General features: G+C 44.7%; 1 protein-coding gene across 4 annotated transcripts; it reads right to left on the bottom strand.

Moving 5' to 3' along the window:
- Positions 1 to 8,038: 8,038 nt before the first annotated feature.
- On the bottom strand, positions 8,039 to 16,920 carry TMEM100 (transmembrane protein 100). 4 transcript variants are annotated; one of them, XM_058852551.1, is made up of 3 exons: positions 16,763 to 16,920; positions 14,010 to 14,169; positions 8,039 to 10,871 (listed from the first exon to the last, which is right to left on the bottom strand). In XM_058852551.1, exon 3 carries the CDS (start codon positions 10,807 to 10,809, stop codon positions 10,405 to 10,407), a length of 405 nt encoding a protein of 134 aa, XP_058708534.1. In that variant the 5' UTR covers positions 10,810 to 10,871; positions 14,010 to 14,169; positions 16,763 to 16,920; the 3' UTR covers positions 8,039 to 10,404. The 4 variants fall into 4 exon arrangements, with proteins under 4 accessions (XP_058708534.1, XP_058708536.1, XP_058708537.1 ...); XM_058852553.1 differs by lacking the exon at positions 16,763 to 16,920 and adding an exon at positions 16,362 to 16,542; XM_058852554.1 differs by lacking the exon at positions 16,763 to 16,920 and adding an exon at positions 16,104 to 16,319.
- Positions 16,921 to 17,467: the final 547 nt, after the last annotated feature.

The following is a 17,467-nucleotide window of genomic DNA, read 5'->3' as shown; positions in this document are numbered from 1 at the left end:
AATTAAAAAATAGTTGTCAACACTTCAGCAACTGTGAGTACAGTCTTGGGTTTATGGAAATCTGAAGGTTGGGTTATTATCACCAGTGAGAAAAAGATATCATTTTGTACATTAAGAATAAAGTAAGTGCTGTAGTTTCTTTATATTATATCATTTTATAGGTGTGTTCCTCAGAGCACATTTATTACATTGGAGAATTAATATTTACAGATCATCTACTTTAGTGAAGAGTAAGGCATAGCAGGATGATTGCTTATATGCACAAGGATAAAATATTTAATAGAACAGATGTGAAAAACAAACAGCAAAACAAATATTGTCTGTAAAAATAACTCTGACAAAACTAAATCAAACTAAATTAATTGAATCAATTAGGAAAAAAGTGTCTCATGGAAAGTGTAGCTAATAAGCCCAGCTTGGAAGTTATCCAGAAACCTGAGCCACAAACTTGTATTTGGCAAACACTGCCAAAATGTTCCAACATCATATGGTGAGACTGTGTTATATAAACACAGCCCATGCATAAAAAGTTGCCTAATTATGCTTCATAAATCAAAAAAGATGATGGAAATATACCGGTATTTAAGAGATGCTATTAAAATATAAAGACTTCTTTTACCAATCTCTACAACAAAGAGCAAACTCAGAGGTGGAAGCTGAGTTCTCTTCTTGGGCCCACAGTCATGATATCCCTTAATAAAATAATAAATAAATATAAATAAAACAAACATTAATAAATAAAACACACAACACAGCTTTTTGTTTTTTCCCTTTCTGGCATGGAGGTTGCTCAGTGATCACAGGTGAACATGAACACTCTATGGGTGTTGATGTTCATTTGCAAATAGAATTACAAAACCTGCTGATGTTTTAGCATGCATCCTTCCTCTGAGGAGCCTGGGGTGTCTCTCTGCACTTAAAGATTTTCCATTAGCAGCCTCCAGGTCTGCTACAGGCCCCTCTCTAATCTCTCATTTCATCATCACGTTAGGACACTTGTAATTCTTGATGGGATTTTAATACAAAACTTCCCAAGCCAGTTGTCAGATGGCCATGGGTCCTGACCATGACATAATCCACATGCTCAAAAATGTAATTTCATGCTATTCATGTTGCTGAACTTCAAGCTTTTGGTTCTGACTTCATGGTACTTGATTTCTTCCATGCCAAAAATTGCTTCATAGCATCTCTTATGTTCAGCTGAACTGCTCCACTAGCCCAAAGGGAAAACTTTCTTTCAAGGTGGATTAAAACTTTGCTGAACAAAAAGAAAAATCTAATTAGACTATTTAATATGATTTACACATTGCTCTTTCTGTCTGTGATGTGTAGAGGATGCAGAAGAGCTCTGCCTACCTCAATGAGCAGACTCACCAGCAAGGCAGATCAAAAATCACCATCTGGGCTATGTTCCACACACACCACCAAGCCTGGAAGATCTAGAAACCAAATACAAATCCCCAAGCATTGTCATACCCAGAGAACAACCCTGTCACTGCCACTTTTGAGCTGGGAAGAAAGTGAAGAGTCATTTTGCAGGGTGTCCTTCACACCTGAGCTCCTGCTCAGACTCTTCCCTGTGATGAAATGATCCTTTGCACAAAAGCAGCTAAAAAGAGTGGCTGAATGAAATGGAATTAGCAGCCACCCCCACAGGTGGTGTGCCAACATCAGGGGCTATCAGAGCTGGGGTCTGAAGAGCAGCTCTCTAAGTCCTGGGCAAAACTGGCCGCTTTTTGCAAGTTATTTGGAGAGCAAGCTGTGACTGCAGCTCCTCCCCAAAGCACTTCTCTGCTCCAGTCTCTCCAAATCATCCCTCAGCTCAGCTGGATGCCCTGTGACCACACTGTGACCACACTGCAGCTTTCTGCAACAGCGGCTGGCTCCCCAAACCTGATGTTCACTGATGAAGCTGAGGAGACCAGCAGAGCGTTTACTTCTTCCAAAGACAGATCTGTGCAGACGAGAACCCTCCAACTTCTCTGCAAACCTGATGCCAGTCACATTTTCAGAGTTCCAGTGCTGAACAAAGCCTTCACTCTGGGGATAAGAACATTGTCCAGCAGAGGAGGTGACAATCTATCTGCCAGATGTCGGTGTCGTAACTTGTACCGAGACTCCTTTTTCTTTGTCCTCTTGGCCCTGCCGCCTGCAACGTGCATTTCCCAGCTGGAAAGGCCTCACACACTCCTATTACTGGGAAAAAAAGAAAACTGCCCAAAGGAAGAAAGTACAAAAGGTTTGCCTTTGCTACAGGAAACTGGAACTGCCAACAGCCTTGCTGAACTGAGTGGGTTGGCAGGATTAGGGTTTAGCAAGGTATCAGCAGTGGGACAGAAATGGAGAGAAAGAATTGCCCAAGTCAGGCTGTTTTCTCTCAAAACAAAATAAAGTAGAGAAATAAAATTCAGGGGTCAGAGCTCTTCACAGTCTGGAATTTCATTGCATGAAAAACTCCAAGGTTGTTCTCATTTTGTTACCTTCCCAAATAAAGATGTAAATCTCAGCCTCAGGAGTTTATCTGTGCATGGATTTAGCTACAGAGCTCTCATACTTGTGCATATTTCATTTCAGCAAGATGAAAATCTTTCATGTTATTCTGCTCTTTCTGATTTTTTAAATACAATGCAGTTGAAAATTAAATGTGTAATTCAATTATTACAACTTCCCGTAAAAAATGAATAAGCAATAAAATTTACATTTCTGTGAAATGTTTTGACTTCATAATGTCATAGTTTTTCAGTAGAAGATTATTCCCTTGGGAGTTTCTGACCAGCTGTAACTGTAGCATTGGAATGCATCTGTCAGTGTAGGAAATGAAGGATTATCAGAACCATAAGAGCACAGATTGTTGTGAGGCTGAGGGATGCTCTCAGTGCTGGGAGTACCAGGGTGCTGAAGCCTTCCTTTCTCATTCTTTGCAATTTTAAGTCGTTCCTCCAGCCGACCACAGAGTATTGAATTATTGAATTGTGTGAATATAAACACTAAAACTGTGCAATTGGAAAGCAGATACAGCCCCAGTAGATGGCGCTCAAAAATATCTCAAATTTGTGTCTGCGCTGGGCTGCCAGGCTTGGGAGACAGCTCTGCCAGCAACCCTGGACAGCCTCATCACCACCACTGAGACAAAGGGGATGCTCACAACTGCACGGCCTGCAACAAAGGTGGGCTCAGCAGTGGCTGGGAACACAGAAAATACACCAAAAGCAAGTGAATTAAGAGATCTGGGTCCTGTAAAAACACAGCGAAGTTTTGGAGAAGTGCTGGCAGCCAGGGCAGTTGTAGAACATCTCCAGCCAGGAGAATGTCTGGCTGCCAGTTTCTGTGAAGTCTTGTTGCTCAGTAATGCCAGTTCTGGGGCCACTTTCAAATTTTGTAGCTGTGACTGGAAAGAGCCTGTTGTATTTCAAAGGCTGTTGAGCAGTCATTTTTCCACAGAAGCACAATCGGTTTTACCACCAGCAGGGGAATGGTTTTTATTGACCATTCTGACCAAAGAGCAGAGTGAAAGTTGATGCCATCTGATTGAGTCCCCTGTTGGTGGCCCACGGGAAATGATCTAATGGCCAGTTCCTCTGCAGTCCCACAAAGCCACTCCAGAGGAGCATCAGCCACTCTGTCTGTGATGCAGCTGATGCTCAGGGTTGTCTGGCAACGCTCAGAGCCCAGAGCTCCTGGCTGTCCTCTGCTCTGTGCAGAGGAAAACAAATCCCTTCACACAGCCAGGGAAGAGAAGCCTCCCCAGGCTGGTTGCCAACAGGCTTCAGTCCTCCTCTGCAGTATTTATCTCTGCTTTAGCATTAGTGTGAGCAAAGCACACATGGGCACATGGATTCTCCCTGATTTTTCTGTCCCATCCTGAGCTCCAGGCTTCATGCTTTCTCTTCTGGTCACTTTACAGACCAACTGCACTTTTCTGTGTCTAAGTCTCTCTATTCCTGCTTGGCATGGAGCAGGCAGCAGTGAGGAAGAGGTGGCTGCTCAGAAAATCCCTCTTAGCCCCTCTGGTGTCAGCACAGAGGGGCAGGACATGAACAAAGCAGTGACTGTGATGTGAATTGCTGTGCTCAACACGGATGGTTCGTGTCTTTCACAACACTTGGAGCTGGCAGCAGTTGAGGCTACAGCACCTATCATGGCCCAGCTGCTGCAATGGAGGAACTGAAAGGTTTTGCCAAGGGAAGAACAGTTTGTTCTCTAAGTTGTTGGGGATTTTCTTGCAAAAGACTCATGAGGTGTTGGTCCTATATCCATTTAGTCTCTCATTTTGCAAGAGCTTAAACATCAGCAGTAACTTGACCATCTTTATGATCTTTCACATGAGTTATATTATTCACTTCAGCAGTTTTGCCTTTGGGGAAAAAAGAGAAAGGGGTGACAGGATGCTTTGCTTCCAGCCTGCATTTCATTAAACTGCTGCTGTACCACTTTTGCTCCAGATTAGGAAACAATTTTCTTCCCGACCCAGTCATTAGACTTTTTTGAGAATGGTTAAGAGATCAGGATGTTTCTTTACAAGTTCATTTTGCAATCCAGAGTGAAAAGTCCTTTGCTTCTATGCCAGCAGAGGTCATTCTTTGAAACACCATCAGCTGGCAGGCAGAGAATGAAATTATCTAGATAGAGGCAAAGCAGAAGTGGCAACAGAGATGATCATCCATACCATACCCCATGGATTCCAAGGAAATAAGTCTGTTCAGGGGAATCTCAGCAATGTCACATGGAGGCCTACTCTGTCCTTTTTTACTGTGTGAAGCAGCAGATTTCTCCCTGTGCAGGGGAGAGAACAAAGAGCAGCAGGCAGTGAGAATGTGACACCATCCCTTCCCACAGCACTCTGGGCTGCAGCTCTGCTGGCTGGATGTTATTTTAGTGGCTGTGCCTCCCACCCATGCGCGTCCCAGGGCCTGGGAGCTGCGCGCTTCTGACGCCCGGTGAGTCCCAGGCTTATTCATGTTCAGGAATGGGAGGGTCAGGGCCATCGACACACACCAGCATCCTGCTGCCTATTATTTCCTGCCAGCCCTGGCGCTGCACCAAGCCCTAACATGACAGGTGGATGGAGTTCACAAGGAAATAATGTCATGGGCCAGTTTTCCAGGAAAGCTGTTAACTCTATTCACAAACCTGAGCCTTCAGATAGAAAGGGAACGTGGCTGAGGAGAGGCAGTGAAGGGCTGCTCTGCTGTTATTTATGTTCTTGTCACAGATTATTCACTGACATCTCCTGCTGCAGCACAGAAATCTTTACCTCTGCAGTGTCTACCCCTTCAAGAGCAGACTGTGGCTGAATGCCCATGGGGACACTGCCTCTGCAAATCCCACTTGGCCACTCGATGTCAGTCAGGCTGTAAAAGATGGTGAAAGAATCTGCCTTTTGAGCTAAATGGTTCCTGGGAAACAGAAAATAAATATGAGGTGAGGATCTAAGACCGATGTTAACCTGGGGACTTAAGGAACTTTCTAAGAATGAAACTGAGGATAAAGTCTTGTATCAGAAACAAGGCTTACATGTTTTTGAAAGTCTCCATCAACAAGGCACATTTACTGTCCTTCCATTATCTTATGCAGTGTCCAACATCTGCAGTTGTATGTTCTTCTCTTTCTTTCCTCTTTTTCTGTTTCTAAAATACAGCAATTTTTCTATCAGTATAGGAAGCACAGAAGAAGAGTTAAGAGGAAAAGCAATCAATCCAAAAGAAGTGTTTTTCAAAATTTCCACGTTTGCTACAAATGCAAATTTTAGGATGCACAGAGTCAGGACAATAGGACTTCAACTGGCTGCTCACAAGAGGAAGGATTAGGTCCTGTGTCATGTTAATAGTGACATCAACAACCTGAATAAAAGCCAAAAATTCAAGTTGATTTTGCAGTTTAAGACCATTGTTCTCCCACATGGTTTAGCCTGTAAGATCTAGTCTACACATAGATTTCTGCCAGAATTTATATTTTTCACATCATACAGTGCAATTCTTCATATGTAATGTAATTCAATATATAAAAGCCTTTCATGACTGCAAATATTTATAATGATGTAGCTAAAATGTCATACAAGCTACAGGCATCAAAGGTATAGGAAATATAAAAGCAAATGGTGTCTGTCAATGCTCAGAGGTATTGATAATACCTATGCAAAATGATGGCTGCCAATATTGTTCTGCTCTCCTTATTTTGCACCCCATTGTAAAAACAAATTAGGTGAAACCTGCTAATAATACACAATTTCCATCTCAGATATCAAAGGAGCAGTAACCCTGGGTTTGACTCTGGATAAGCAAAGCTGAGGCAGGAATAGGGGATATTCCAGAGGGCTTGTTCCTGGCCTGACTCTTCCGGATGCTGATGAGGCTCTCAGGCCTCTCTTCGTTCCACACTCAGGGCTGGTTCCTGTTCTGTGGAGCTGCAGTAATACTTTACATTTGCTGTTTGGTAACAGGAGCTCTCCCAAGTGTCCATGGCAGAGAAACTTAATTCTTGACACAAGTCCATGAAACTAACCTTTCTCTCTTTCTCTCTCTCTCCTTTTATTTATTGTTTAAACCTGGAGAATTATGGTATTAAAGCCAGTCACATACAAAACACAGCACATGAAGTGATGGGAGAATTGCAAATTGGGCATTTTGACTTGAACAAAATCTAAGCATTGTCATACCAATCTATTATTTTAAAATACTGTCTCAGGCTATAACTGTCTTTGTGTATAACAGCAATACAGGGTGTAGTTACAGACACAATTTCCTGTGCTTAGGTTTGGAAATTATTAAGATTGCTGTAACATTTGCCTGGAGCACTAGCGCAATTCCTCTATTAGATAATCTTCTATCCTTGTGAGGGCAGTTTTGCTTGTGCAGGGCTGCCAGGGCTTTCAGGAAGGGATAGACAAGCAATTGCGACAATAAAATTTGCATCAGCTCCCACCCAGCCTCTCCCAGAACTGAAACACCATTTGTGGCATTCAAAGCCTTTTCACACCAGAAGGGAAGGTGTTTCTGAACTGGAAAGTCACTTTGATCTCCACAGGGTTATGTCCTTCTGCTTCTCAGATTCCCATGAGAAACACCAAACAGCAATCCTGGAGCTCCAGATGGCTTTGTATTAAAAGTGGTGCACTGCAGCACCCAGGCATGAAACTCCAAATCAATCCAGATTAGGTCATGGGGTACAAAATATGAAGCAGAAAGTTTGGTTGGGCTTTAAGGGCTGAAAAGGATGTGTTGTTCCTGGGTGTGCAGAGAGAGACAGGATAATAATGAAAATATCTGAAATACATAGATTTGCAAGAAGAAAAAAGCACAGAGTGAGAGACATGGGTCAGATGTCATCTCTGGTCAGTCAGAAAGGATGCTACTTCTGCTTCAGACTGGTCCAAAATCAGTGCAAACAAATCATAGGGGAAAAGTCAGTTTCTAAGGCCATGCAAACAGCGATGAAACCTTTGAAAACACCTTCAACAGCATAAAAATCTCTGCCTGAATTGCTCACTATCTCTGCTTTGCTCCTGCAGGACACCAGGATCAGGTCCTGGGATTCTGCCCCATAAAATCACTGTTTTGCTCCTCTGAACAAAGGACAAAGAATCCTTTCTGCACAGCCTTTCATTGCTTGTTGGTAGGAAGGTGCTGGTGCTGGTACCTCATCTCTAAAGGACACAGAGGATGCTGATGAGCTCAGCAGCCCCTCTCACCCAGAGACCTCCCAGCCTGTCCAGTGGGACTGCAGAGACCACGCTGTGCCTGAAGCTTTGCTGTGCCAGGGGATCACACCCAGGGTCACTGCAATGTGTCTGTCACTGCTCACAGCCTGGGTAATGCCCACAATCAGCAAGGCAGAGTATGGGCCAGGAACTCTGCTGTGTCCTTGCCTATGCACTGCAAAAGAGAGCAGGGATAAGGAAAGGGAAATAATCTCTAGGAGTAGCAGAGCAATTCTTACTCACTCCTATTTACCCTTCCTGAAACAAAGATGCTGCAAAACCCCCATTGTCTTTATCCCACTGAGTTTGGCTTTTCTTATTTGACTTGGAGCTGAGCCTCACCTTGTACCTCTACCTTCCTTCCACATCACAGTGATGGCCAAAGGAGGAGCCATGTGTGGGAAACAATTCTGGAGAGGGCAGTGGGCAGCTCCTGCTCTGGGCTCAGCCTAGGAATCATGGAGCCAAAGTGCCACACACATAGTGGAAATCACTGCATCGCTGTAGCCCCTGCAGTCCTCTCCTCAGCAGCCCCCAAAATTCCACTGATGAAAAAAGAAATGGGGAGGAAGAAGGAGTCAGAAAAACTATTGTGTTCCCAGAAAGGGAAAAAGATGAACAGCTCTATTTAGCTTATCCAGCTTTGCTGATGTCAATCACTTTTCTCATTTTAAACAGGAAAGACACCACTTTAGTCCACCTGTTCCATTATTTATCATGCTATGCATTTCCCATGAATTGTCACTCATGCAAAACCTGTACATCGTAAGGGGACACCCTAATATTTTTAATGACCTTAAGCAAAGTGATTGACACTAGACACCGGTGTCAGATGTTCTGGTGACGCAACATGTTCTCCTAGCAGCAGGAAAGCTTCCTGCCGTGATTAAGTGAGGGCTATGGAAGTGCTAAAATGTGTTGTCAGCTTTCCTCTGATGCAAGTGATTTTATTATAGCGTCTGGTAACCACGGAGTGTGGCAACGCAAATACTGACCCCAAACATCCCCTCCTGCACATATAGCTCGCTCTATTTAAAACACGAGGTGCAGTTTGCAAATCCAGGGATAAGTTATGGATGTAACAAGCTTAAACCATGGAGAGCAGAGGAAATGGTGGCACCTAAGCCAGAATTCCTGGGTGGTTTCAGCAGGAGAAGTGTAGGGATCCAGGAGGAGCTGAGAAGGAGCCCCCTGCAGCACCTCTTTGGCAGGTGGGCTCTGCAGCAGCATCACCAAAACCATCCCAGCTGCCAGAGGCTCTGAGGGCAAAGAGAAGACACAGGCCTGTCTCACCTTGGTAGTGGAAAGCAAAAATCACACCCAGCCCTTTTGAGTCTGGAGAAAGTAAGGGGGAAAATAAAAGAGAGAAAAAATAGAAAGAGCTCCATGCAGCCCCTCTGCCTTCTCCTACACACTGGGGTGGAAACCTGTGACACAGCTCAGCACCACTTGTCCCTCAAGAAGGAGAAATAATCTTCTGGTTTGCTTCAATCTGGGACAAACCCCTCAATAATCCATTAACTGAGAAAAGCTGGAAGACCTCTACAACACAAGAGTTACAGAATCAACACTCAGTCACAAGCAGGGGACACCTGGCACCTGCTTCTCATGAAGATTTGTAATCCCAAAGCTCAGTCAGCAAACACTACACATAGCTTTGCTTCTACAAGTTATTATTAATAGTTATGTCTCAAACTGACTGTGACAGTGAGTGTCTGCAGAACTGTCTGCTATGATTTTTCAATAACAGAGCTGTTAATCAAGCTGCAGAGGGTTGAATTATCAAACCCAAGTCCACAGAGGTGGAGAGGTTTTTGTAAGAGATCATCAATACATGTGCTCACAGTTATTGTCACAGGGGTTGTTCTACAAAATAGAAATATAAAGCAGTCAGAGTCAAAGATACAAGCTATCTTAACAGCAATAAAGAAATATTTTCTAAAGGTCTAGCAGCACTGGATATTATTGTAATGAAATTTATTTTTTAATTTTATAGCAAAAAATCAAAAGTGCTAAACCTGATCACTCTAATTTACAAAAAAGTCTCATGTTTTAAGCTATGATCATACCTCGTTATTTAGGTTAAACAACATAATTACACATTTCTACTGACTTCTATTCAATAGTGAAACAAAATCAATATTAGTTGATTTAAAAAAGGGGGAAAGTACCACAGGTATTGGGAGGGGGAAGTTACATAAAATATAAGAATCAGCTTATTGAGCAATTTGCAATGTGTTCTTATTGCCTTTTTGTTTTTTAGCTACAGTTTAAGTCCCAGATACTCTGGCCATAATCTTGTAGTCACTTCAAATGCTGTGACTTCTCCCTCGGACAAATATCAGTGTTTTAAGGAGACCTCTGGCATTTCAAGTCAGTTCAAGTCATTTTCTCAGTTCCCACAAGTTCCCTTTCCAACACAATCAGCATGTTGGAGAACACAGTTAGGATAGTTACAGTTATGTGACACAATTTTCTGTGAAGGAAAAATGGGTTTTCCTCTGTCTTGGAAAGAATCACTACCAAGTCTGCAGTAAGAAATATACTGAGAGCACTTGCAGAGTTGCTACAAGTATTCCTTAATCCATTCCATTTTCATTTCAGTTGGTTTCCACAGTTAAATTAAAACCTGCAATCTCTCCTACTGATAAATAGCCAAGTTGACTTACAAAGGTTCTGCCTTCTGTCTAGCCTTCTCTCGGCTGCCTCTAACCAAACAAGGTTCTCTGGTTTGCCACAAGCGCTGTCTGGCTCTCCCGCCTCTTTGCTTTCTTGTTCTGCTGCCTGATTTTCCAGCACACCACGCTGGAAGCCAGCAGAATGAGTCCTGAGGACAAGAGGACCAGCCCAAAGACGGAGATGATGGATCCATGGGAGTTGAAGCTGTACGCCACGGCAGTCACCACGATGCCGGCTATCAGGATGACCACGCCGAAGGGAATGGTGCAGCGGTAGCAGGAGAGCTCTGCTCCCCCCGTGGCTGCTGTCAGCTGGCATTCACTGACCAGGGGGATGGTGGTAATCACACAGTCATTGTTGTTACTCTTCTCTGTGGGTACGGAATCAGGCTGCTTTGGGGTGCCCAGGATCTCTTTGACAGGTTCGTTTGTCATCTTGGTTGGATTGACTGGGCCCGTTCTCAGGCTAGAGCAGGCTCTGCTGAGCGTGTGCTGCACTGTGGAGAGAAGAGCATGAGTTCAACCCATAATTACCAATTATTTATAAGATAAATGGGGACACAGAAGAGTCCCCTTGGGATCACAAACAACCAGACATTCAGACCTGCACAAGATAAACAGTGACACGACTGATTGTGAAGGATCTGAATCACTTCTTATAAAAGTCCACAATATGTATGTAAGTGCTAGAAAGATCAGAGTCACCAACCAAGACAGACACCAACATTAGTGCTGTGGGCCAAATCCTACATTAAGTTACATCCTAAAGTCAGTACTTCTGGATGTAGTTTCAATTTCAATGGCATTACATTTTCTCACAAAGAGGTGAAGTTCACACATTGTTTTGATTTTTGCTCACACAATTTTTCCACACAGTTTCTTTATACACCTACACACAATACATTACCCAGATTTGCTCCACTGCACATCACAATAACATAGTCAAGTACTAGCCCAGGAAAAACAAGGATGAACAGGGAGCCCTTTCTCAGTGCAAGTGCTACTTAGGGAAAAAATTCAAATGGTCATGGCAAGGGGTAGATGTGGGGGGAGTGGGGATGCAAACAGACTCCTGCAATTGGCTCAGCTCAAAACTGGTGAATCTCCAGCTACAGCAACATCAGTGCCAGACTGACAGCTTGCCATTTACACTGGCTTCATGCAAAAGCAATGGTTTTCTTGTAAATCCATGAAATTACATCCCTGTAACTGTGTGGGAGAGAAATTTACCATCATATTCACTCATCTCAAGTACAGCATGTTGTTTTCCTCCTGTCTCCAGACTGTAAGCACACTCTCAGTCCTGACAGCATGCACAGTTTGACTTCATCTGCACAGGAGACAAATACCTTTTGGCTCTGGGAAGCCCAGGGAATAATCAGAGTCCACCTGATCAGAGCAAGAGGAGCCCATAGCTCCCCACCATACCAGGCTGCCCTGACAGAGCTCAGCCTTGTCTCTGGGGCTCTGGTGATGTGGGGTCACCCTGGGGCCTGCAGTGAGCTCTGCCAACACTGAGGCTGCCACAGATGTGCTGTCCTGGACCCAGCTCAGTGCACCCCAACACACACAGAGATTGGGACACTGGGGAGCCACTGGGGAGCCACTGGGGAGCCACTGGGGAACCACTGGGGAGCCACTGGGGAGCCACTGGTTTTTCTGCTGTGAGTAGTTCCCAGGACTTCCCCACCACTCTGGTGTGGGCTGTGCCGCTTTTGCTTTCATGAGCAGCACGATATGCAGCTCAGAGAACAAGGAAGAGCGTTGGCAATGCAGTAATGCTTTTATCACTTTTATCACCTTCACATCTGTGACTAGGAAGTTAATTGCCAGATACTTGTATTCTCCTTTTCCTTTCCCACCACTCCACCCTTGTTGCTAAGATATATTCGTTCATTGTGGAGAGCCCTTGGTTTTATATCTCAGTACCTCCTATAACTGACCATGGGTTTTACAAGAGGATTTCACTCTTTTTAAAAAACCACAGGCACAAACAGGCTAAATGCTGGATACAGTCAGAGTGTTAAAGTCCCCTTGAACCCTCAAGAGAGAAGGGAAGCCCAGATCTGGTTTGCCAAAGCTTTTGTTCCACTGCTCTGGGGAAGAGTGCTCAGCTGTCTGTGAGCTCAGCCCTGACAGAGGATCCTGTCTGTCCCTGCTGAGCACACACAACACACCCAAGCACACCCAGGACAGCCCAAGAGGCAACAGGCACACACTGAAACACTCTGATCATCAGGAAAAACATTTTTACTGAGAGGGAAAAGGAGCACTGGAACCTAGTGAAGTTTTGGAGTCTCTATTCTCGGAGATAATTGAAAGCCCAGGTGACGCTGCTGAGCAGTGGGGGGATTGGACCATATGACCACAAGAAGCCCCTTCCAACCAGTTCCATTCAATAATTCTGCCTGTTTCTGTAAGAGAAATTGGTATCTCCAAGGGTAGGAAAGGGATTTTATTCAGTGCTTATCAGACAAAGCAAATATATCTGCGCTGACACCTTAGATATCCTAAATTCTCCTAGGTTTGGTACCTTTGTCCTTTGAATCATAATGTGTGATTAAATGTCTTTTAAATTGGACAGAAAGAGCCCAGGAAAGCCATGGGTTTGCTCACAAGTGTCACTGATCTGTTCCCATTGGATATGAGTCCAAGTTTTCTGCATTTTCAATAATGAAAAACAGCAGTGAGATGTACACTGGTGATATTGCATCGCTGCATTACTTATCCATAAAATGTTACAGAAGTTCAGCACAACATAAGAATGTGGCCCCTAAATGTCATGGTTTTTTGATCTTGCCAATCAATTAGTTTAACATTTTATTATCAAATTTGAGGGATAAAAAAATTAACTGTTTTACATATAAAAGGTCTATTGGCTCAAATACACTGTAATAACTATTTCAAAGTCCAAGTACTCTAAAAGTCACTGAAATAGGGAAACTTCTGAATAACTTGAAAAAGCCTATAAAAAGCCCATAATAAAGTTCTGAAAAACTTTAATCAGAATGTATTTACTCCTTTCTCTAAAGTCCTTGTCCCTCTGCTTCAGATACATCTTCAATGAGCATTAAAATCTTCTAGTCCTCTTGTACAGAGATTTATGAAGAAAAGAGATATATTTATACAGTCAAATCTAACAGGAATAAAAAAATATTCTAATCTGTAATAATCGAGTCAATTGCAATTCTGAGGATTGATTTCTGAGGAGCACAGTTCTTGTCTGGAATAGGACGTAAGAAGGCAGGCATTCATATGAAACAAATAAACAACCCTCTATTGAAATACTATTCAATAAACAACAGAACCTATTTGAAGTGTGAGCAAAGGTATTCAGCCCTAAAGAAAAGGGCACTGGATCTTCATTGCTAGCAAAGTCACTTCTGACTTAAGCCAACAGGTGATTTGGTTCAAGTTTCAGGGTAAGAAATTTAGGCAAAGATACCTAGCAACACTAGCATCCTCTCCCTAATCATACCACAAGTACTACTAAGGAACTACTTTGAGTTGGAGAAGAATGTGCTTCTGTGGCAATCTGTGGCTGGATAAAGGAAGGAGAAAAAAAATTTAGCCACTAATAAGTGTAAGTTTAGATTTATCAAAAAGACATGAAATCCATCAGAATGTACACCTACCAGATCCAGGAGAAATCCATGGTAACAGACTCTTGGCTCAGAAAGCAGAGGAGTGCTGAAGATGGCTTGTATGATAATTCAAGGCAGAAAGAGCTGCTTGAAGTGTCAGATGTTGCTGAATGATGAACTGGAGGTGACAATATTCTAGCATGGAAGTTTCCTACAAGAAAATTTGTTGGATATTTATCAGCTTCTTAAGAATAAAAGTTGTGTGAAGCTTCTGCTGTGGGCTGACTCCTGCTCCTAACCTAACCAAAGCAGGAGATGTTCTCCCTCTGCTCTCCTAGTGGCTTCTGCCTCTTTTCTTGGAAGCAGACACCCATTTCTGGCCCAATGTAACATTTTCCTTTGATGATGTGACATCCTGTAGTGAGTATCATAACCCAGTCAAGTCCCCCAGAAAGAACCAGGCAGGAAAAGGCAATGCACAAGAAATACTGTAGATAAAAATCTTATTTAACTTAATTTCTATTGCTGACATCACCTGTATGAATAATAATTCAGAATACACGGGAGTTTGTCTCTTCTATGTGTCCAATTTCTTTGAGCAAATCACTCCATCTCCTTGTTCCTCAGATTTCCTAGCTGTGAACTGACTGTGACAACACACCACTAAAAAAACCTGTTAAATCTCTTCAAGAAAACCTAAGTAATATCATTCCAAAACCTAAGTAATATAATCCCAAAACCTTCTCTTTTGTTCTTCTCAGAACAAAAAGAGGCAGACTTACACAGTCCAAGAACTCTCTGTAATAAACACAAGTTCATTATATTTACTGTTATTCGTTTCTGTTACTGGATTTTTAAAAACAAGATTTGTAACTCTCTGCAGAAAGCAGAGCGATGGAAATTGTTATCAACTGCACAAACAGCTGTGAAATCACCAGGCAGCTCAGGGTAAAACTCATGAAGCAGCAGAGATTTATGTCGCTAATCTTACTTGACATTCCCTTTCTAGAAGTGCATGATCACAGAAGATCATTTCACCATGGAAGCAGGAGTCTAAGTGGGGATGGGAGTAAATTCATGAGAGTAAGTTTGTATAATGATAAACTTCAAGGGTTTTTCTGTTTTTACATTATTTCGACCCTGCTAACATTTCACAAACAGAAACCTTTACAGGCTGCTGTTCTTCCAGAAGATCCTTGGAATAAGCCTGTGACATGGCCAAAGTATATTTGAAGGTTACTGAAGTTAGCTAATAACAAGGAAGTCTACTTGTTTATCTCCTTGACTATATTCTTTTTCCCACGACCTAGCAATTAGTTTAACTTTTTGAAAAGTTTGGAGGGAAATGCAGGAAAAAAATCCTGACTTCAGATAAATAATCTAGATCTCATTAAAACAAGTGCAGACCTCTGAAATGTGCTTGCTGACAACTTCCACTGGGATTACAGCACGGTTTTCAAACAATTTGTTTGAAAGCTCTTCCCAGCACAATTGTGCCCCCTAAGCCACTCTGCCAGCATCTTGCTTGGAAAAAATTAATTGCTCTGTCAGATATTTATTTGTATTTATCCCTGACTGCACACAGTTTAGGTATTTTTATTTTAAAGTAATGTCTATATTAAAAATTCTGACAGAGCAACTTCTTAGAGATGAAGTTTCTTCCCTTCTCCTTCTCTCACCACAAAATTGAAAAGAAGAAGCACATGAAATGTCTACATGAAGCTTCCAGCGTTTCAACTCGGAATCATTTTAATGTGGTGCTCTCTCAGGGGGCTTCCCACATACAGAAAATCTCTGTGCAAGAGCAAAGAGCTACTACAACCCTTTTTTTTTTCATATTTTACTTATAACCTGTGGGACACGCTTGAGTTTTCTGCCTTCAAGCTCTGGACCAGATTCTCTCTATACTACCCAACACTTCAGGCACCCTTTTTTGCTTATGTAAAATCTCAGTAAATCATAATGCTCACACTTCAAACTATGCATTAAAGTGACTACGGAAAGTAGCCTAAGGAGTCCTTCTGTCCCGAGAGGAGAGCCTGAACTCATTCAGAATTCCACAGATTATAGTAATCCTCAAGGCAATCCCGCAGCTCTGCCCCAGGTGAACACTCCTGGAAATACTCAACCAGAATTTGTACTTACAAGACTCCAGCACCATTCCTTGAGCTACAGAAGCAGGAGAACACACTGCCTCCATACCAGCTGCCTCAGGATGCAGTAAGTTTCTCTCACCAAGTTTATAAGTAAAATCAGGAACAGATTTAGACTCTCGCACCTTTTTCGTTTTCCCGACGTAGCCGGGATGTAGGATGGGAGCCAACCCAGCCCCTCCACAAACCAACTCTCTTATGCGCCGACTGTGAAACTTTCAAAGGCGCCTGCTACACGCCACAGACACACCTAGGCTAGAATCTCCGTGTCCCGAGTACCCCTGCAAGAGAGCGGAGAGGCGAGCGGGCTGTGCACGTCCAGCCCTCCGGTACCGGAGAAGCGGCGCTTCGGGACAGCCGAGCTGCGCCCGGGGAGCGGCTGCGAGTGCCGAACCCCCGCGACTGCTGTGACCGGGGAGAGCCCTGTGCCGGAGCGGAGGGAGCAGCCCTGCCGGCCGGGGAGCCCCGGGGACACCGGGAGCCCCGAGGGCACCGGGAGCGGGGCGTGCAGCTCCGGGGCTCCCTGCGAGCAGAGCCGTGCCGAGCTGAGCCGTGCCAGTGCAAGCCACAGGCTGGGCCAGTGTGCCGGAGCATGGGCGAGTGTGCCGTAGTGAGCCGAGCCGAGCCGAGCCGTGCCGTGCCGTGCCTTACCTCCCGGCCGCCGGGCGGGACCGCGGCGGCCACCGGCCCGCAGCCAGCATAAGAGGGGATGCAGCTCGCCTCACAAGGGACTGTAAACAAAGTTCTCGGTGAGAGCGAAACAATTAAGGGAGCGGAGCAAATTCAGCGGCGGGAGCTGCAGCGGGCGGGGCGGCGGCGGCCCGGTCCCGCTGGGCGCGGGGGGGCCGGGGAGGGTGTCCGGCAGTGCCGGGCTGGGCCGGCCGGGGGCCGGGCCTCTCCCTCCGCCCCGCACCGCTCACAGCCAGCGACGGGGATGCGATCGGCAGGGACAGCCCAGGCGAGGCCCCGCATCGCGCCCCGCCGCGGCAGGGCACACACACGGGGCCAGGGCATCGTCCCGCAGCCCTGCTACAGCGCCTGTGCCCTGTTACAGCCCCTGTGCCCTGCTACAGCCCCTGTGTCCTGCTACAGCCCCTGTGCCCTGTTACAGCCTCTGTGCCCTGTTACAGCCCCCTCTGCCCTGCTACAGCGCCTGTGCCCTGCTACAGCCCCTGTGCCCTGCTACAGCCCCTGTGCCCTGTTACAGCCCCTGTGCCCTGCTACAGCCCCTGTGCCCTGTTACAGCCCCTGTGTCCTGCTACAGCCCCCTCTGTCCTGTTACAGCCCTCTGTGCCCTGCTACAGCCCCTCTGTGCCCTGTTACAGCCCCTCTGTGCCCTGTTACAGCCCCTGTGCC

This window comes from Poecile atricapillus, chromosome 17 (assembly GCF_030490865.1).
Source record: "Poecile atricapillus isolate bPoeAtr1 chromosome 17, bPoeAtr1.hap1, whole genome shotgun sequence".
Lineage (NCBI taxonomy): Eukaryota > Metazoa > Chordata > Aves > Passeriformes > Paridae > Poecile > Poecile atricapillus.
Note: the sequence above shows the minus strand (reverse complement) of the source record. Positions and strands in the feature narration are given on the sequence as shown.